The following is a 22,087-nucleotide window of genomic DNA, read 5'->3' as shown; positions in this document are numbered from 1 at the left end:
GACACCACTGGAGATGACATTCCTACAGTATATAAATGAATGACACAAGAAGTATAATACAGCTGATAAAATGGTTTATCAATTATTTCTGCACACAACATAAAGAGTTAACATAGCCGCAAGGAGAAATGTACAAGGCATGTACATATAACGTCAGCTAAAATGACCTCCTTACATCTTCCAGAAAGAAGACATACGAGAAACCACTACATACCTAAACCTCAAACAACCTGACTATTACTCTTTAAATAAAATAAAACGTTTCTTTTGAACTATATATATGCTGTAAAAAGGACCAATAACTTACTGTCCATATGGGATTCAGACCCTGTAAAGAACAATAACAGTCAAAGTACATGTGAGAATTCTTAGTAGAATGCGTAACATATGAATGCTCTGCATGCTGTTGTCTCCCTTTCATACAAAGGGCTGCTATGAGAACTCTGAAACCAATGAGAAAACTAGGTGTTGGTGTTCATTTTGTGCACTTCACTATGGAAGTGAAATGGGACATCTGGCTGGGTGTGTATTTCCCAACCTGGCATGGTCTCTGGCCATATATTCTTGTCAGGAAGCAGTTTAAAGGAAGCCCGAGACGTGACTAATGTGTGTATATAAACTTACCTGGGGCTTCCTCCAGCCCATGAGGTGTGTGGGCTCCCTTGACATCCTCTCCGGCCTCTTAGTTCTTGTGCTATACCCCCCAGTAATCTGGCAGGCCACTCTGTTCTGTGCGGCTCGGTCACACACGTACCTCTGCCGTGCTCCAGCAGCCAGGAGAGTTCTGCACCTGCGCAGTACTACCCCCCTCCCCCCCCCCCCGAGCGCACGCAAGGCCAGCCATGCACAGAAGCGCATAACTGACCAGATTACCTTGGGGCATAGCACAAGAACGGAGTGGCCAGAGAGGATGTTAAGGGAGCCCACACAGCTCATGGGAGTGGAGGGAGCCCCAGGTAAGTATAAATACACACATTAATCACGTCTCAGGTACACTTTAAGATTTGTACACACATCAGATGGAACTTAAAAAGTCATTAGTGATAGTATGCGTACACACGGCACTGTAAACTACCAATGCTTCATCACATGATTTGTGCGCACAGCTGGAAACAGCACTTCTATTTACGCAGCTGCATCATTCATAATCTATGGATTTCTGTACACATTGGCGATTATGATTTTTGGCCAAAATGATCTACCAGGCAGATTGGCAAAAGTGACCAAGATCTGTTGTTTATTGTCTTTTCAGTCGTTTGACTCCTTTTTCTTTAACGATAATTGGTCACTGGTAGTTAGTTTTGAACGACTTCCAACTGACATGTGCACAAAGGAGCCAGTTCACAATGGCACTTATCTGTTAAACGGATTTGTGAAAATGGATCTAATTTCCATTCTGTTCCCATTTAGTTGGTTAAAGGACAACAGAGGTGACATGTGACATGATGAGATAGACATGGATATGTACAGTGCCAAGCACACAAATAACTAGGCTGGGTTCCTTTTTTTCTTTCTCTGCCTGAAAGAGTTAAAGATCAGGTATGCAAGTGACAGTTTCTGTCTGGATCGGGACCAGGTCAGACTGGGTAAGACAGCATAACCCTCAGTGATTAGTAATTGCAGCCACAAAATACTTTCCGATCAGAAAATGGCTTCTGAGAACAGGAAAGAGATAAAAAGGGTAAATAATTCATAGATTTGAGCTCTAGCATACTTCAATGAAGGTGTCATAGAGTAGAAACAATGAAACAGTAAAAACGTAAAAACTAGATTTAAATATAAAATAAAACTGTGGGATATCAAAAAGTCATTTTTAGGAGAAGGAGGATGGATACAATTGTTTCTCATCAGTTTATTTTTACCTCGGATGTCCTTTAATTTCAGTTTCCCCATATCACCTCAGACACCCATTATCAAAGTAGATTTTGCTAGCTACAACAGTCCATTTTTTAGCCAGTGTGTACCGCAGGATCCGTTTCTCATTTCCCCAATGCAGTTCTTCAGTGTCTGTTTCTGTTCCGCTGGGTTCTACTGTCTGGAAAAAAATTGCTGCCGCACCAAACTTGTGGTCTGTTCAGTGGAGTGAAGCGTACGGAATGGATCTGTTCGAACGGACCATTGTGAACAGATCCATAGGTTAGCATTGGATTTGTTCACATCCGTTACGATCTGTGACCGGAACATTTTTAATTGCCAGTGTGAACCGGGCCCAAGTTGAGTTTGCCACTGTTACCTGAAAATTCTGAGCTTAAAGAGAACCTGTACTGAGTAAAATTATTTAAAATAAACACATGAGGTAACTTCAAATGAACATTACATAGTTACCTTGCCATCAGTTCCTCTCAGAAGCTCACCATTTTCTTCTTACAGTGATCCCTTCCAGTTCTGACAATATTTTGTCAGACCTCAAATATATCAGTTGCTGTCAGTTATAGATCAGTTGCTGTCAGTTATAGCTGAGAGGAGAACTGATGTGTCCATGTTTCCCTATGGCTCAAGTGGGCGATGTTACAGTTTAACTGTGTGCTGACCAGAAAGCTGTTATGGGTAATGGCCATTTTCAAAATGGAGGACGTCGAATTTTATTGATCACAGTGGACAAATAGGATGCAGGAGAGGAGAAAGAGGTTGAGGAGTAGTCTACATAGGAGATAAGTATGATTTGTGTATGCTTATTTTGACTTTTAATTTTCAGTACAGGTTTTCTTTAAGTTATCGACTCTTTTCATCATATCTTGTGAAAATTATTAATAATGTCTCAAAACAATTAATTTACAACAGATTCAGAACCAGTCATTTTATTCACCAAGCACGACGTTGTGCCTGGAATTGGATTTGGCACTTTACAGGACTCGAGTAGGAGCCAGGACATACAATAATCAGGATATTGACATCTCTACCATCATCATGGGTGATTTTAACATTCCTATTGACACCGATAACACTGTCTCCAATAAACTTCTATCACTCACTTCCTCCTGCGGCTTGTCTCAGTGGTCCTCTACCTCAACCCACACTGATGGCCATACGCTTGACCTCGTATTCACTTGTCTATGTTCCTTCACTGACTTTACTAATGATCCACTACCACTCTCTGACCATAACCTACTTAACTTCTCTCTCTCCTCCTCTTTTCCTACCACCCTGGCACAAGCACGCTCACATACTCGAAGAAACTATCGCAATCTAGACATTCAAACTGTCTCTGATGCCCTGGAACCTCTCCTCACACAATCCTTCACTGACCCAGACTCGGCTGCTAAACACTACAACAGTTCCATTACAAAAGTCATGGATGACTTCGCCCCCCTCCTTGTCAATGGCCGCCCTTACCGTGTCAGTCGCCAACCCTGGATGACCAAAACCACTAAACAGTTAAAAAGATGCTCCAGAGCAGTTGAACGGCATCATTTACACAATCCAAACCGCTTGTTCAGCACCTTCAACTCCGTTCTCCATCCCCATCCTCCTCCTCCATCTTGCTTATCAGCTGAAGAATTTGCAACATACTTCACTGAAAAAATTGACAAAACCTGAAGTGAATTCTCCATGCAGCCCTCAAATCCCCCCTCCACACCTCTCATTGACTGCTCTCTAACTGCCTTCTCTCCACTCTCTGAACATTCTCTCTCCTCTATAATTTCCAAAGCTAATCTAACCACCTGTTCTTTGGATCCTATTCCCTCCCATTTCATTACGCAGCTATCCTCATCTCTCATGCCTGCACTAACATCGCTATTTAACCTGTCCCTCTCCACTAGCGTCTTTCCGTCTCCACTCAAAAAAGCTGTTGTGACACCACTACTTAAAAAAACATCTCTAGATCCTACCACACTTGCCAACTACCGCCCAGTGTCACTTCTCCCATTTGCATCCAAACTACTTGAACACCATATACATGCAGAATTAAGCCATTATTTATCTGCTAACTCCCTACTTGATCAGTACCAGTCTGGCTTTCGCTCTAACCACTCCACAGAAACAGCACTTACCAAAGTGGCCAATGACCTTCTTACAGGAGGAGTATGGAAAGGTAAATTTTCCATACTCATCCTTCTTGACCTGTCATCCGCATTTGATACTGTCGATCACACCTTACTCTTACAAAAACTTTCACATGTAGGAATAAAGGGCCTTGCTCTCACATGGTTATCTTCCTACCTCTCTGGAAGGTCCTTCACAGTCTCCTACTCAGATAAGATCTCTTCTCCTCAAGCTTTGTCTGTCGGGGTTCCCCAAGGCTCGATCCTTGGTCCCCTCCTCCTTTCCATCTACATACACGGTCTTGGCGACTTAATCAACTTATTCGGCTTTCAATATCACCTGATGATACACAACTGTACCTCTCTGCCCCAGACCTTAACTCCCTCCTCAAACGTGTTCCTGACTGCTTGTCTGCTATATCCTCCTTCATGTCCTCTCGCTTCCTAAAACTTAATATGTGTAAAAGAGAACTAATAATTTTTCCACCGTCTCTGTCCACCTCTCTGCCTGAAGTAACAATAAATGTTAATAACACTCCCATAACTTCAGTTCCCAAAGCTCGGTGCTTTGGGGGTAATATTCGACTCACCTCTCTCTTTTATACCTCATGTTCACTCCATAACCAGCTCCTGCCATCTCCAACTCAAAAACATATCTCGCACCCATCCTTTTCTCACTCAAGACACAACTAAAATGTGAATACATGCTCTTATAATTTCTCGTCTGGACTATTGCAACATAGTACTTTGTGGACTACATTCTAACAGACTGGCCCCACTCCAGTCGGTACTGAACTCAGCTGCTGGTCTCATTCATGTTTCTTCTCGGTCTTCCTTTGCCGACCCTCTTTGTCAAGCTCTTCACTGGCTGCCAATTAACCAGAGGACTCAGTTCAAACTCCTAACCCTAACCTACAAAGCTCTCCACAATCTCTCTCCATTACATATCCTCACTAATTTCCAGATACAAACCCATTCGCAATCTCAGATCTGCACATGATCTTCTGTTGTCCTCCTCTAGAATGACCTCCTCACTTTCACGTTTACAAGACTTCGCACGCGCTTCACCCCTCCTCTGGAATGCCCTCCCACAACACATCCATCACTCGCCAACCTTCGTTACCTTTAAACGCTCCCTAAAAACACATTTGTTCCGACAAGCACTACCTTAGGCCACTTCCCTTTGTCCTAAGACTAAATTGCACTCCTACAAGGTATCCTAAAACACACTGCCTCTATATATTTGTTGCATACTACCCCTCCTCTTGTTTCCCGCCCCCATTCCCTTTAGATTGTAAGCTTGCAAGGGCAGGGCTCTCTCCCCCTTTTGTGTCTTGGAAATCATTATACATTTTATTCATCATGTTACTTTTAATCACTGTCATTGCCAATTCTATATTTTGTATCATTCTTTGTATTTTGTCACTAATTATGTATCTTGTATATTGGTGTACTTTGGAGTACTTTGTACAGCGCCACGGAATATGTTGGCACTTTATAAATTATTATTAATAATAATAATAATAATATTAAAGAAGCAGTCATACATTGACAGTCTAATCATAACATCGATCACTGGCCGCAGCCCTAAGGGGGAGGGCATGGTAAGAGTTCAGGAGGTTGACAGCAGAGAGGAAAAGGATTTCTGTGCCTTTTGGCCTTGGTGGAGATGGCCTGAAGCCTTCGGCCTTACAGAAGAAAACTGAAGAAGTGGTGGACTGTGTGTGAGGGGTTGTTGGTGATCATCAATGCTCTGGACGCCTTTTGGGGTGTATTCACAAAATAACTCATATCACAGCCGTTTTTGCCTGCTTTTTCGTGCGCAACCGCAAAACAGTTATCATTTTCGCGCAAAAATTAGCGAATGCACGCAAAAATTCGCGATCTTGCGCAAACGTGAAAATGCACGCAAAAACGCCTGTAATATGACTTATCACGGTTTAGTGAATAAAAGCCCATAGTGGGTAATGTACATTATGTAGTTTGCCAACAGGCCCAGTAGACAAATGCCTAAAGGTGACCGCTGAATACGGACAGATCCGCCCCACTTTCAGCTGCCGGCTCTCTAGCCTCCCAATTCAAACATGTAATAAAAGGCTTAAGCATGGCACTGAAACTTCTTATTTGCCCATTTTCTGCAGCATATGTTTTTTCTTTTCCTTTGTTTATCGAGATAAAGGAGCATGGCATTGCATTTGGTATCTGTTGAGCTTTAATAGTCATGCCATCTGTGCCTGTAGGCCCTAGAGATGTATTCCCTGCCCTGCTTTTGAATTATAAAATTACAAACTCTATATGTATGGCTGATTTGGAATAACATGTCTAATGCAGCTCATAGTTAATCAGGTGACACAGCTGTGCTGCTTAGATCAGGTCGCGTAATGTTGATAGTGACACTTGAGAAACTCCACCTGAATAGTTCCTCTAACCCTGTACTATAGTGGTTCCTCCACTCATTTCTGCTTAACTGTACCTGTGCTACCTTGTTGTACTCCGTAGCCCTACTCCATAGAGCCAAATTAATCCATGACATGCACTGATTAGGATCAACCAATCCGAAACAGTCTGTATGCATGTTGGATTATTATGGCTCTGTACAAATAAACAAACTGACACATCATTGCATTCCAGCGGATCTGGAGGTGTGTTTAGCTTCTAAGGGCAACAACGGTTAATTTGCATATATTCAGCAGTAATGCACTGGGAGACATCTTGGAGCTTACTCCAATCAAACATCTTTATTGAAAGTGAAGATAAACAGTACATACTTGTTAGAGCTTCACTACAGTCATAACAATGGGGAACTGAAGTAAAGAGTGAATATCAATTGAGTGAACAATAGAATGTGCAAAGTAGAATATAGAAAATACATCCTTAAAATAATACAATACAAAATAAACAGAGAGGGTAGTGGAGGTTACGAACATACAAATTCTCTAATAATTGTGCATCCAGAGGGAAGAAAGAGAAAAAAGAAAGACAAAGACAATGTCTGAGAGAAACAGATTGAGTGTCAAATCTGGATACGAAGGAGTAAATGAGAACCATACATAGAAATGAGCCAAGGTTTCCGTATTTTAGAAAATGTATAAAAGTTGTCCTGGATACAACTCGTTAGATATTCATTTTGGCGAATGAAGTCAATTTTGCCACAATTTGATTCCAATCTAGATCTTTAGAAAGCCATTTGGCTCCGATGAATATTTTAAATGCTGAAGCAAACTTAGCGAGTAATTTATTTTCCATTTGGGATAATGTATCAATTTTCGCATTAAGAAGCGCATTAACTGGACATGGGCTGATAGATTTATTAAATAAAATGCTAGCCATTCTATACAATCTAGACCAGTGGTCCTCAAACTAAGGCCCGCTGGCCGAATGTGGCCCCCTGAGGCTTTTTTACTGGCCCCCCCGCACACAAAATGTATTACAGATGCGGTCAGCTACAGCTTTAAATATTGGTGGTCTGCATATAGAATGAAGCCAGAAAGCAGCAATTTGCTGGTTTCCAATCAAATTCCACATCAGGTGACACTGTTGTCCAATTGGACTGCAGGTTGTCACCTGGGTATGCTTCAGTGTCCTGTGCACAAAGACTTCTACATTATTTTATGTATACTCCGGCCCTCCAACAGTCTGAAGTATGTTGGCCCGGCCCTCGACCCAATACGTTTCGGGACCCCTGATCTAGACCATATTGCCTTAACAACTGAGCAAGACCACCAAGTATGCCAGAAATTACCTTCATCTGGGCATCCTCTGAAACATCCAGGAAGTATAGAGGGACAATACAATATTTAGATATTCTTAAAGGGGTGAGGTAGGTGCGATGGAAGACTTTAATAGAAGTCTCTGTGATATTAGTATTGGAGGAACATTTTAGAGTGTTATTCCACATTGCACTTTAAACATCTTGGTTTTGGGGTTTACCTAGGTCTACCTTCCAAACCTTTTGCGAGGAAGTCTTAAGCAGGATATTAGGAGTGACCAGAATGTTATAAATTAATGATATCGCTTTATGTATAGGTGTTTGTGAGAGCTCACTCCAACCTGAATTATTGCAAATTGTTTCTGATTTAAGAAAGCAAACATGTTTTCCACGACTTTTTTGTAAATCTGTATAAGTATGATACCGTTTTTGATGTTTAATCATAATTATTTTTTGTCAACTAAACAATATGTCTCAATAAAGCTGGTTTCTGATAAAAAAAAATGCAGGGTAAATCAACCTTTGTGAAATCCATAAATCAATAAAGACATTGCTTGCATTTGCCCTATTGCCAGACACAGACAGGATTCCTTTGTTTCAGTAGAGTTCATATGACTGAATAAGAACATGCCCCAATCTTAAATCCCAAACGCACTTTTCATAATATTAACAAGAAAAGATTTTCAAGAGCAGCAATAGATAAACTTTGAACAAAAAAAAAAATCTCTCTGTGCTTAGGCATTTATGTAATAAAATTGCAAACTTAAGCTTGCCCCCTACTGCCCAAAAACATAACGCAGGCAGAGAAAATGCTTACTGCTTACTGCTGACAGCAGTCCACATTCTCTGCTTTCATACAGGTGTCAACTTAAAGAGTAATGCACATTCTAGATTAAACTCGTCCGAGGTTACCCATAAAGAACGCCTCGGGCGAGAATCTAGTGTGTTACAGTGGCCCTCAATCCAGACTACCAATCTGATTTAAGAGTAGGCATAAAATCAATTTTCTATTTTTATATGGTAAACAAATAATAAGGATGCTAATCAGGCAATCCAAAAGCTAAAAAAATCACACTTCATTTTCTTCTAAATAGAATATCATTTACCAGTTCCCCTGGTTCTTATTTGGTACATCTGCCCCAAAAGAGAATTTGCGGTGCATGCTGTTTTTTCTTCTTCTTTACTCTCCTCTCCTTTTCCTCTCAGACATAACTAATGCAGCCTGATTGGTTGAAGTTTCTTTCACTCCCGTTTTCCCCTCCCACACCTCTTTTCCTCTCTGATTGGCCAATATTTCTTGTGCTGAGAAGCTGAGAAATTGACTCAGCTGAAATCCAATCCAAACAAACAAACAAGGTCTGCAAAGTCACACAATGAATTGTGACGATGCACTTCTTATTGCAGAGCTGTGTGGGAGTGTCTGAAGACTGGGAGGAGGGCCGGCAACCATACTAAATCAGAAAAAACAGGGAACACCAAGAGCCCCAATAGTGTAATATGTACTGGTAAACGTTTACTAGATAGAGTAAATATTAACACTCACAAACCAGGGTTACCATTAGGCAACCACTGTAAAGGCAGGTGGGGAGATTTTCCTGACCACACTTGGGAATAAGAAATCGCTCTCTGTAGATGAGAAAAAGGGGGTTCAACCCTCCATCCAGGGTGGACTCAATATTATGCAGGAGAACAGAGGCGCCAAATGGATAAAAGGAAGCTAAAAGAGCTTAAAAACCAAATTCTTGGTAAATAGAGGAGGTAGTGGTGGACTTACCTCCTCCAAGTAGACACACAACGACTGTAGTAAAGACAGTCTATATATTTTATTCATGAACTCCAAATATGCAACGCGTTTTGCAGGTTTGATCCCGCTTCATCAGGCAATAACAACGGCGCAATAACATATGTGGTCAGTAGAAGAGCCAGGCTCTAAAGTTCTAAGGTTTAGGGAACATGCGATCATGGCCATGTGAAAAAAAGAAAATACTGACTATATTCAATGTACACTAAACATAACTTAATTACATTTTATAAAAAAAGGGTTCAGAATTCCTCACAGAGTTGTCTATTTATCTTCTCTGCAGTGGTTGTATGAAAATATTTTTAAATCACCCTTACATGCATTTTAGCTTAAAATGTATCTCGAATGTTGAGACTAAAGTGCATTTGGATAGTGTACTGGTTAAAGTGGAACTGAAGATTAGATTAAAACAAATAGTTTCACTTACCCAAGGCATCCCCATACTTCCAGCAGTCATTATGTCCCGCAGGATCATCCATTCTCCCCCCGCCAGCTAGTTTCGTTACCGCCCACTTGTAAGTCGACGGCAACTGTGCCTGCATGTCCTGGACCAAGCATACCTTTCTTCGCATTACCGTCGTGTAGTGGACGGTAACGCAAAGAAGGATATGGGTGGCCCGGAGTGTGCAGACAAAGTTGCCGTAGACTTAAAAGTCAGTGGTAACAAAACTAGCTGGCGGCGGGAGAACGGAGGAATATGTGGGACAGGATGGCTGCTGGGGGCTTGGGGAAGCCCCAGGTAAGTGAAACTGTTTGTTTTAATCTAATCTTCAATTTCGCCTTAAGGGTACCACCTCTGACATAAGAGACCAGGGTTAGAATCTCAGCTCTTCCTCTTCAGTAAGCCAAGTACTGATCCAGTAAGGAGTACTTGGGCAAGACTCCATAACACTGATCCTGCTTACCGAGCATGCTCTAGTAACTGCAGCTCTCAGGTGTTTTGAGTCCAACAGGAGAAAAAACGCTATAAAAATGTTGGAATTATTATTAATTCATGCAACTCAGTCCATTGACCACAGATTTTAAAAAGTATGCAAAGAACTAAGGAGCCCCCACCCATGGAAATAAGTATAGGGGTACCCCCTTACTTATTCCAACAATTGTTAAAAGTAGACAAAAGAGTAGCAACACCCTTGTTGTGTATATAATGTGAGTTGCCCTAAAAGCACTGAAACTCCTGTTGAGGCATTTCATTGGTTCAGATCCATAGACCAGCGCTTTTTCTGGGAATTCAACTCATGTCAGTGTTCGTTATGCTGCAGATGGGCATGGGGCAATCTTCAAACAAGATTTAAGGAAGTCTTCTGAGGATACTCCTACAACCCATACGCCTTCTTCCTAAGGGAGGGAAAAACTTGTGAATATCTGGGCCACCTTGAGAGGGGAGGGGAAGACACCCTAGCAACTTTACCCTTTGGACAATTCCCACAGTCAATAACATATGTCCGGAACAGCAATCCCACCTGACAGATCACTACAGAAGAAGCCAGCCACATGGGAGGACACCTGTACACAGCACAGTACAGATTTGCAGTAGAAATGATCATTTATGCCATGGAAAGTCTAAAGTGTGCACATAGCTTTAGCTCTGAGTTGGCAAGCTGGGCACAGGTCACATGACCACTGTTTTGGATTGTCAGAAAATTGTGATTTAGTTGTGATTTGTTATTCTTGGTAAGCGCACATTATTTATGTCGTAAGTTGGGAGAAGATGAGCAAATAGTTTTGGAAACTGTCCAAACACTCCAAATGTTCTAAGTAGAAAAATGGTATTCTTAACAAGGAGGTTAAATAAACAGTCTAATTCAGGCTCGGTCTATCCCCACTGCACTCTTGTGTGATCAAAGTACAACCACACTGGGAATTACTGGCAGGAACCTGGAAAATGGAAGTAACCTGAACCCTGAAGTAGAGCAAACATAAAAAATGCTTTCACTCAACTAAAATGTGAACCCAGAGAGAGGTGCTCTTTAAATTTGTCCAGAAGAAAAGCATCCTTGTGAAGTGCAAGCTGTATGAAAAATAATGCCTTTAATCATGCTATGGAGACGAGTGGCATTAATCATATGATGTAACAGCCAGCCACAGATTCACTCCATTACACTTCCATGTAATGAAAGTACAATGAAAGTGTAACGTCAGTCATTTAACGGATCTCAACCATCGCCACGTCAATAAAGACATTTCTCCGCAAGCAGAAACTGCCCAAAGTAGAACATTAATATTTAACTGTTCATATTCTGGAAAAAGTGGATATCCCAAATGCTTACATTAAAGTGGGATGAAACTCCATATTAACAGAAGAGATTCAAATAAATCATCCAATAAGAAATATTTTATTCAGCTTACCCATCATATTGTTTTAAGTGGTTACTGTCAGATTTAAGAGAAATGTGATATGAAAAAAGACAATAATGCTTCTGCTGGTTTCCATATTTACTGTTTCTCTGTGATGCCAAAAGTGACATCACTTCCACCCTTTTCTTTTTGTACCCAGTTCAGTGTTTATTTACTGCTTATTTTGCAGATTATTGTCCCTTCCACAGCAAACATCACCTAGATATCAGGCTTACATCATTGTGTAAACTACTGTATTCAAAGGGAGGGCGGATTCAATTAAATGCTGCTTATAGTGTCCTTATCTTATCTGAAATGGGAAGTTTCTGCTATTTGCATTCTGAGATAAGCTTTTTACTGTAGCGAAAAAACAAAAACAAACAAAACTTCCCACAATCCTGTTGGCACTGCACAGTTCAGTACAGAACAGCAAAGGCACACAGACCAGGTATAAAAAAAAAAAAAAGGGTCATATAGGGACCTATTTTTTTAAAAAAGGGGGTATATATATATATATATATATATATATATATATATATATATATATATATAATTGGGGCACTATTTGTAAGCAATTTTTAATTTTTACAACCCCCTTTAAGACGAGTGTTAGAATAGGTATAACACAATTGTGCAGTACTGCCAATCTGAAAAATAAATTTGATAGAATCAGTCCACACAACTATTGAGTAGAATCCATAAGTTAAACCATCTACAAGCTTCTTCTATCCTTAATAGACTTAAAGAGCGAGGCTCATCTACCCTTAAGTACCCACTCTGCCCACCCATCCTCGCCATTATGATCCACTGTTATTCAGCCTGTTTTATTTCATCTAGTTGACATTAGAAAGCAAGCATTAGGAGGAACAAACAGTACATGGGTGTGGGGTGCGGACACTGTCTGGAATTCCAACAGGAAGATTTTCGTTACCCCTCACAGACTGAAAAAATAAAATGAAATTGAAACACCAGGTTCTGACTAATGATGCTGTATCGCTGCATACTATGCTATAAAAAACATTCCTCTCAAAGCATGCACAGATACCTAGAAATGTAGCAGAAATGTACATTACTCAGAGGAACTAATAGACAACAAGGGTAAGAGAACCTATGCTATTTCAGACAACTAAGCTAAATCCAAACCACCCAACACTCTTCCTTACCGACTGCAAAGTCAGACTCTTGCGCAGCAGCCAGGTATACCAGGTACCATTCAAATCCCATTCAGATTTTGATACAAGGTATCAAGAACATTAGGTTCATCGGTTCAGCCTGGGACCAGGACTGCTCCAATAAACTGTTGAGCTTCAGATCGAAAAAGGGATTGATCTAGTGGTGCATTAAAACCAGCACTGGGTTGGAGTAATTTGTGGTAAAAGCTTGAAAAGCATTGTATTCATTCACTTCTTGTAAGTGCATTTTTAATGTTTTTTGATTGAATTAAAGTTGTACCGTCTCAGTTTTTACTTATTTTCAGCTTTCATAACAGTACCTGAGTATTGAAAGGAACGCTCTACTCCTTTTTCAGTTCACAGGTACTGTTATAGAAATAAGTGAAATCTGAGAATGTCAGTTTTGGACTGGATTTCTGCAAAGGCCCCACACATGCAGCATGGGGCAGCTGCTGCTCAAGGAGGACTATCAGCACCACAGATGTAATTAAAATAGCCATGATGTTGACCTTGTCAGTGCTTCTGTAGGGACAAACTGGGCAATTACCCAGGGCCCCTGAGCTGGCTGCAGTCTCTCCCTTCCAGGTCTCCCCGTGAGTATATAGTGGTCTTCTTATGTTGCACAAGTTACATGCATTACTGACAGGTTCACTGAAGGAGCCACTTCAAAATGAATAAGTGATGAAATTATGTCGGTAATGCTATGAACACAAGGTAGATGGAACTCAGCTAAGAGGGCCTTGTGTCCCCTAAAGGTGATTAATGATCCAGCACATCTACTTACCTGTGGCTTCCTTCAGCCCCTGGAAGCCTATGTGTCCCTCACCGCAACTCCACTCTCTCCAAGCTAGTCTCCCGGGGTCCCCTACGTAGCAGCCACCAACCCGCCAAGGTTGGCGGCCTTTGCACATGCACGACCAGACGGCCGCGCCACTCACAGTCGCGCTCCCTTCTCTGGGAGCATTCTGCGCAGACAACCCTGGGAGATTTACTTGAAGCTGAGTTGTGGCTTCCAGGGGCTGGAGAAAGCCCCAGGTAAGCAAATCTGATTTTCTAAAATACTCCTAGATGTATCCTTTAAGAGTAGGGACTAGTTCTAAGAAGGAACGGGCTTAATGAGCAAACCACTGCAGTTTTGGAGAAATTCGCGTAAACAATTTTAACAGCTTCAGTGGTGTTTATCACAAGTTATTGTGTAGATGTACAGTACTTTTCAGTGCAAAATGTTAATATTGATTTGTATTCAGTTTGCATTTGCCCTATTAAAGGCCTGTGCAGGAGCTACATAGCTTCATCTATTTGTGGAGATTTCATCAGTGAGAAAGTTGCTTACAGGCTAGTGATAGATCAGGGCACAACTACAGGGGAGCAGCTCATGCAACTAGCGGGGGGGGGGGCACAGAACGCAAACTACTACTTCACTCCCTCTGATAAAGGGGTCCATCCTTCAGATAAGGTGTTTTGGCTGGATAGTGTACTGGTAAGGGCTCTGCCTCTGATGTAGGAGACCAGGCTTTGTATTCAGTGAGGAGACCTTGGGCAAGACTCCCAAACACAGCAGCTATACTTGTTATTGGTGTGGAGATTATCCACACTTGTTTTATGATCCTTGCAAGATGGTCCCCCGGGCTTTGAGAGTCACTAGGGGTTGGCACGGAAAAGGGTGTATACATTGGGGGACTCTATCAAAGTTTTGCTAGGGACCCATGATTTACACCACTGTGATGTTATTTGGAGTAGTATCACATCACTTTTATGTTAAGACATTTAACTGTAAAAGAGATATTTTTAACCCCTTCGGGACCGGCTGCCTACCCCACTTAAAAACTAGGCATTTTACATGCGGGGGGTGAGGCAGCCGGTTCCCTGCTGGGGCTTGCTGGGCTGTGTGTCCCGTCTGACTCCAGATGTCCCCCCTTTCGCCAGCAGCCTTTACTAACCTCCCAGGCTCCAGCGATGAGCAGTTGTAGACACCTCCGCTCTCGCTGGCTTCCCGGCTCGTACTGACACTAAGTGATGACGTCATCAAGCCGGGACCTGGCACTTAGCGTCAATACAGCAAGGATGCCAGCCAGAGCGGAAGGGAGCGGCCAGTCCTGGGGGAACAGCAGGAAGGTGAGTGGATCCTCTTCTTCCCCCTACCGCCGCAGCTCTGTAAGTGATCACTATGATCCGCCAGCGATCATAGTTGTCACGTGATCAGCAGCCATACGCGATGGCTACTGATCACTGAGGGGAGATGTCAGCTGTCATATGACAGCTTAATTTCCCCTCAGCGGTGCGCACGATCGTTAGAGCGGATGTTGAATCAACGTCCAGTCAGGACGGTAGCACCACCTGCTGGACGTAGATTCAAACTAGGTCGGTCCCCAAAAGTCACACTGAAGCAAAACAGAGGTTTGATAATACAGAAAAGGGATATTTAAATGCAGTAAGTGATACAGGCATATTTCAACCATCAACATAGTCTAAAAAAATATAAAGAAGAGGAAGTAGAAGGGAATACAGGTTTAAATGAAACTTACTGTGGCTGTGATAAAATGATTTGTGGCTTTTGTTTGAGAGCTAGTGTGATTTGTCCACCATGGCTGGACTCTGGAGAAATCTGAACCTTCCTTGGCGCATTCTGTGAGGGGGCTTGCTGTGGAATGGGACGTGAGGGGGGAGCTGGAGCCCCTGCACCCTGATGTCCTGTGCCAGCAGAGGAAGTGTCCTGAGCTGCAGTTTCTTCACAGACTTTACCCTTGGTTCCAGGTTTGCAAACACAGAGATGGGGGCGTAGGCACATTCCACCATTCTGACAAGGTGGGGAACAATTTGCTGTAGAAAGAAAAGACAACAAAAGCATAAGACCACAAAATGCAGAAAAGAGCACTAAGAAATGTGAAATGCCTCATGTTAAATAAGTGTAATATTCAGTTTTTCAACAGAGAGCAAAACCCAGAAAGGATTCCAAATGATATTTAGATGGACAGTGACATTCCAGAGAGCTGCCGCGGCAGAGAGGTAATTGGTAAACACAGGATGTTAACAATATGTCTGCTTCCATTAAAAGCTGGAAGTAGCCAAACTGCAAATGTATTGCAGGATTTGTATCAGCTGTAACAAAGGTAATTATGCTGTTGCCTATCTTTTAGAGCATAGAGGAAGTTCTAAGTTCAGGTCTGCTTTAAGGCTCAAGGCCTATTATACCCATACAGAAGTTTATAGAAGCACGGACTCCTATTAGTCCTGAAACTCCTTTACATGTGAAGATTTAAATTGTGCAAAGTCAGTGAAATATGCAAAATTGCATGAGAAATGTGGTGTATAATTACACGCTAAGTTCTCTAGAAGTGATCCCCTTTGTATTCATATTTAGTTGTAGTCTCCTTCCCATGTCCATTAGCCAACAATCACAAATGTGTTTGCAAACAACACAGCTGTAGACGGCAAAGCCTTAATTCCGTGTTCTAGAAACAACCAACAATGGGAAAACTGATGTACACAAAGAATGTAACACTATCTACCCAAAGAAACTTGCGCAATCATTATTAAAAAACAACCTCTTTGTGGATACATATGGCTGCCACTTGTGCATATCTATTATTAACACTGAAAACTGACGTTACAAAGAAGGCATCTAGAAAATCAAATACAGTATGGCTAATAGGCGATTGCGTTTCACTGCGACGGCATTTTAATGAGGCCCTTTTCTTTTTAGATGTGTAATGTGAAGGCTTCTTTCAAAGTTGATGATCCTTGCAGCTCTTAAAAGGTTTTCACAAACACAAACGAAAGGAAACATCTGGGCCGCTCTCAGCAGGTCTGCAGAATTACCTACCTCTAATTATCATTAAAAACAATTAGTTGCACATATCTATAAATACACGTGGAAGCCATTCGACACCGCCATGGTGTTCGTGTCTATGTATGACACGTACTAATCCAAAGAGGGACATATAGTGCAGATAATATACTTACCAGGAGGTGACATACACCTGTCCCTGGAGCAATATATCAATGGTCACCAACCCTGCTACAGAGGCCACTAGAGAATTCAAGACTTCCACTATTAACAGAGAGGGATTAAGATGAAATGGAGCTCTAGTCAAGGTAGTAGCTTTGGCTCTTCCTTATGGTTCTAAGATGGGAGAAGGGTCAGAGAAAGAGGCAGTTGCACCCCCTGACACCCACTGGGCCCCAGGCACCTGCCTAGGTTGCCTTTTGGATGATCCTGCTGTGACTACTAACATACCGGTAAGTTTTGTATTACAATACATGTGCTACGTGTTCCTAGCCTCTGCACCTGAGAAAATAGCAGTCAAGCTGTACCTCCTGGAGTAAGAGTACTCCTGCTTCTCCCCTCTCCATAATGCAGTAAGGTATATGTAGTTTAGCAGATCTGTATGCTGTTCTCTGCACTTTTATCACTGTACAGACTGGAGAAAAAATCGTGGCTTACATCTCAACTGTACATAGTTTAAAATCACCTGGCTTTTATCAAACTCAACAAATGTTTGAATAAAGACCGGTAATTTTAATAAGAAAGGAAGTGAGAAATTCCAGGGCAGCATATTTTGTTCCTGTTGGCAGGTCTGGTTTCGGTTTATTGTGTGCCAGTACATCTAGGATCATTTCCTCATATATCAAACAGCCATATTCTTTTCTCCTTCACTTCACCTGAAACTCGCAACTTCAGGACACAACTGCCATAACTGTTTTCTCTCACCCTTCTTACTGTGAAGATGTACTTTTACTGACAGAATGGTTGAAGTTGATAGATGTCTATTGCTGGGTACACACTATGAGATTTTTTGGCCGATTTACTGTCAGATCGATTATTTCCAACATGACCGATTTGCTTTCTGATCGACTTCCGAGCATTTTCCGATTAGTTTCTGTGCACTTTAATAGGAAATCGATCGGAAGATGCTCGAAAATTGATCGTAAAGCAAATCGGAAATGTTGGAAATAATCGATCTGACAGTCAATTGGACAGAAAATCTCATAGTGTGTACCCAGCATTTGTCTTGATGGACGGATGTCAAACTATGTTACAATGTTAGAATACTGGGAATGGACTTTATCGATGTCAGCGCTGCTGGTCCTCTTTCAGACGGGTAGCCGACATTCGGTGAATTCACCGCCTTTCAGCTGCTCTCCCATGCTGGACAGACAGCCTGTTCATGGAGTCGCATCTAAACGTGACCCCAGCCATTCTCAGACACGACATGCTCCAATTCTTTGCCGCTGGATAACGCCTGACACGCGTTGTGTTACAACCACTGCTATACGACTGCAATTAAAGTACCCTTCAATCGGCACTTGTGGGCAGCAGATGGGATGAACTGCCTGATAAGCATGCACTTTAGCCTCCCATCTGGAAGAGATCTTATTCTGTAAGTCAGTGTTTGGTAATGATGTAAAATACACAAGGAAAAGGTGCAGGGAACCCCCCCCCCCCCCCACCCCACTGGAAGGGCGATAGATAATACTCAGCACTATTCACATCTACACTTACCAAAAAGTGTACCAGCAAGTGTACCAGTAAGACCAGTAAATCTCTATAGAAAGTGGAAAATAAAAATTCTCATTAGAGAAATGTTCTTTCCTTAAAGGGGCAATACGGTGAAAAAATTGTAAAATGTAAAATATTTGCAAACATATACAAATAAGAAGTAGGTTTTTTTCCAGAGTAAAATGAGCCTTACATTACTTTCCTCCTATGTTGCTGTCACTTACAGTAGGTAGTAGAAATCTGACAGAACCAACAGGTTTTGGACTCTTCATGGGGGATTCTCAGCAAGGCTTTTATTTTTTATAAAGATATTTCCTAAAAATGATTTAAACAATGATGCTGGCCAGCTTCCCTGCACGCTACACAGTTTTTGGCAGTTGGACAGAGCAACTGCCATTCACCAAGTGCTTTTGAAAATAAACAAAACAATGAGAATCCCCCATGAGGAGATGGGCTAGCCCAAAACCTATCGGTTCTGTCAGATTTCTACTACCTACTATAAGTGACAGCAACATAGGAGAAAAGTAATTTATGGCTCATTTTATGCTGGGAAAAAAACATACTTCTTATTTGTATATGTTTGCACATATTTTAAATTTTGTAGCTTTTCACCATAGTGCCCCTTTAAGATCTCCATGGAGTATGTAGTAACACAAGGCTTGCAAAATTACAATAATTTATAATAAATAATAATACAATATACAATAAAGACACTAAATCCATGCTCATCTCCTCAAGGGAGGACACTTATGTATTTACATAAGAGTCCTCACTTGAGGAGATAAGCCTGTATCTCTGTCCTGTAACAACTGTCAGAATTTACACAGCTCACATTGGTGCGTATGGATGTATATTGTAGCACCCTTTGGGCTTGATTCACAAAGCGGTGCTAACTGTTAGCACGCCTGTGAAAACCCCCTTAGCACGTCTAAACAAGCTTTTCGCGCATAAAACTTTACGCGCGCAAAACTTTATGCATGTAAAACTTTACGCGCGTACTGCACAGAGCGCAGGGCGCTCCGCGCGAAGTGCCCATTAAAGCCTATGGGACTTAGCGCGCGTAAAACTTTGCGCGCGCAAAGTTAGCGCGTGATCTGATTGAGAAATCTGGTGCTAACCTACTTAGCACCCTGTTTAGGGCGTCTAAAGACTTTAGACGTGCTTAGTAGGTTAGCACCGCTTTGTTAATCAAGCCCTTTGAGGTTAGTCCAAATCCCTATCTTTCCCATGAGAGGAAGTTTATGTCCCAAGAGAGGATGTTAGGATATGTACTCCTAATATTTTGATAGGTTTATGCACTGTATGCTTGCATGCTGCATTGCGCATGTTATAGGGCCAGAGTTAGGACAAATACAAACACAGGGGAGCATCTGCATATACGGATGCCCCAATCTTTTGAAGCACTCTGTGACACGAGTACTTCCAAAGCCTGTCAAGGATTACCAAATGTGTAAAAAATTAACGGGGGACAGCAGTGAAACGAGGGGACGGAGCGAGGACTGGAAAGCTCCATGGGATCCAGAACCTTTACTCTACTAGGTAACTAACCTGAAGTGAATTTCCTTGCCTCAGGTTCACTTTTAATGTCCTCACTCCATGGGCCCGATTCACAAAGCGGTGCTAACAGTTAGCACGCTGGTGAAAAGCCCTTTATCATGCCTAAACTCAGTTTAGGTATGATAAGTTTAGGTGTGATAAGTTTAGGCATGATAACTTTAGGCGTGATAAGTTTAGGCGTGATAAGTTTAAGCACCAACTTAGTACCGCAGTGCACAGCTGATCAAAAGTTTTGCGCTAGCAAAGTCTGGTGCACTTTGCATAAAGTTTAATGGCGCTGCTTTGCGTGCGAACTTTGCGCGCGATTTAAACTTATCTAAACTTATCATGCCTAAACTTATCACACCTAAACTTATCACTCCTAAACTTATCACGCCTAAACTTATCACGCCTAAACTTATCACGCCTAAACTGGCTGTTCACCAACGTGGTGCAATGGTTATCATGCCTAAAGTCTCTAACTGGGTTAGCACCGCTTTGTGAATCGAGCCCCATGTCTTTATATTAATTCTAGTCATTAAACCCGTTTGGTAATTGACAGGAACATATGCAGGCGCCTACGGCCACCCGTATGCCCGCAGCCCCCGCGCGCAGCCTTGCGCCTGCGATGTACAACAGTGGCAAACATGGACGCAAACAGCAGCGATTTTATCAGGTAAGATAAAAATAGGGAATTCCATAACGGGAAAGGAGGAATAACTAGAAAAAACAACAAACAACTTAATTTATTTATTTATTGTTTTCATCAATCTTGGAGCCATTTCCCCACTTCCTGTCTGGCCAGGAAGATACAGAAATTATCTAGGGTGAAGCCACATGACAGGAGGACAAGAACACAAAATCTAAATAAAGTACTATTCCCACAACACATTATGCCAGAAAATAGGCGTGAATCGGGAAAATAACACTTCCCATTTATTTTTCCCTAAATAAGTAGAGTCAGCAAGATAAAGCGGATGAAATGTGGATTTCTTTTTCCAGGGTGTGATGTTGGGTGCACTCTGGTAGCTGCTCTGCTACTGTACGGAATGGGAGCAATGGCTGAATTTGGTTGCATTTATTCATTTGTACAGCTCCTCGTTAATACAACTTGCTTTCCATAAAAAAACAAGTCCTTCTTTAAAGGATTACAGTGAGGGATTCCAAAAGTTCCTCAGTTTGAAACAATATCCTGTTTTTAAATTTCTTTAAAACTTCAGAGATGGACCAAAAAACTCAAAAGTATCAAAGAACATAACAGCCTCCAAAAATGCCTCTGCTTTTGTTTTTAGAAAAACTGACAAAGTGCAGAGATCAGCAACATTCAACCCCGTGCACGTCACTGATAGGTTCATCTCAGGACTCCATTAAACAGTAGTACTCAAAAAACAGGCATGTTTTTGCAATCCCAACACATATCTGTAATCCAATAAGGGAGTTTGGTTTAAAAACACAATTGTCAGTGCTCCACTACATGGCAGGTGTCCTGTTGCTGTACTTTTTCCCAGAATCACAATGTTCCACTACACTAGAGAACTGTTGAGCCGACCTCATAAAATCTGAGGCACATCCTTCTCTGATGACTTTTGTAATGGTTTGAAAGAATAATATTGAGCTACGAGACACAGCATCATAAGAACAGCCCCAATCAGTGCTGGTGTGGAATGTTTTCTCACACTGGGATACAGCATTCGGGGAAGTAAAACCATAGCTTCCTGTAAGACAAAGTGGGTGGTCTAACACACATCTATTGTACTCTTCTACAAAACCTTCCAATGAGAGTTTATGACACAGAAATAAATTGCTGTTAAAATGTAATGACTGGAGGATTGAAGAGAAAGTTAACAAGTTTCACCTTATGAACTCCTCGTAACAGTTAAGCCCCTCAGTCAGAGCCATATTTTAGCTTAGGAGACGTAGGTGGCATAATGGCATAGTAGATAGAACTCTTGCATAGCAATGCTGGGTTCACAATTTGAATCTAGTCTAGGACACTACCTGCATGGAGCGTGCATGGTCAACCCTTGTTTGTCTCCTGCAGGGCATGAA

General features: G+C 41.8%; 1 protein-coding gene across 1 annotated transcript in view; it reads right to left on the bottom strand.

Annotated features, from left to right (window-relative positions):
• LOC137504825 (latent-transforming growth factor beta-binding protein 1-like) overlaps positions 1 to 22,087 on the bottom strand; it is a 458,475-nt gene that overhangs the window by 276,416 nt on the left and 159,972 nt on the right. Inside the window, exon 3 of the mRNA XM_068233416.1 lies at positions 15,528 to 15,822. Coding sequence (XP_068089517.1) covers positions 15,528 to 15,822 — 295 coding nt within the window. The remainder of the gene's footprint in view (positions 1 to 15,527; positions 15,823 to 22,087) is intronic.

The sequence above is a fragment of the Hyperolius riggenbachi genome, chromosome 4, assembly GCF_040937935.1.
Source record: "Hyperolius riggenbachi isolate aHypRig1 chromosome 4, aHypRig1.pri, whole genome shotgun sequence".
NCBI lineage: Eukaryota > Metazoa > Chordata > Amphibia > Anura > Hyperoliidae > Hyperolius > Hyperolius riggenbachi.
The sequence above is the reverse complement of the archived record's forward strand: the minus strand, read 5'-3'. Positions and strand labels throughout refer to the sequence as shown.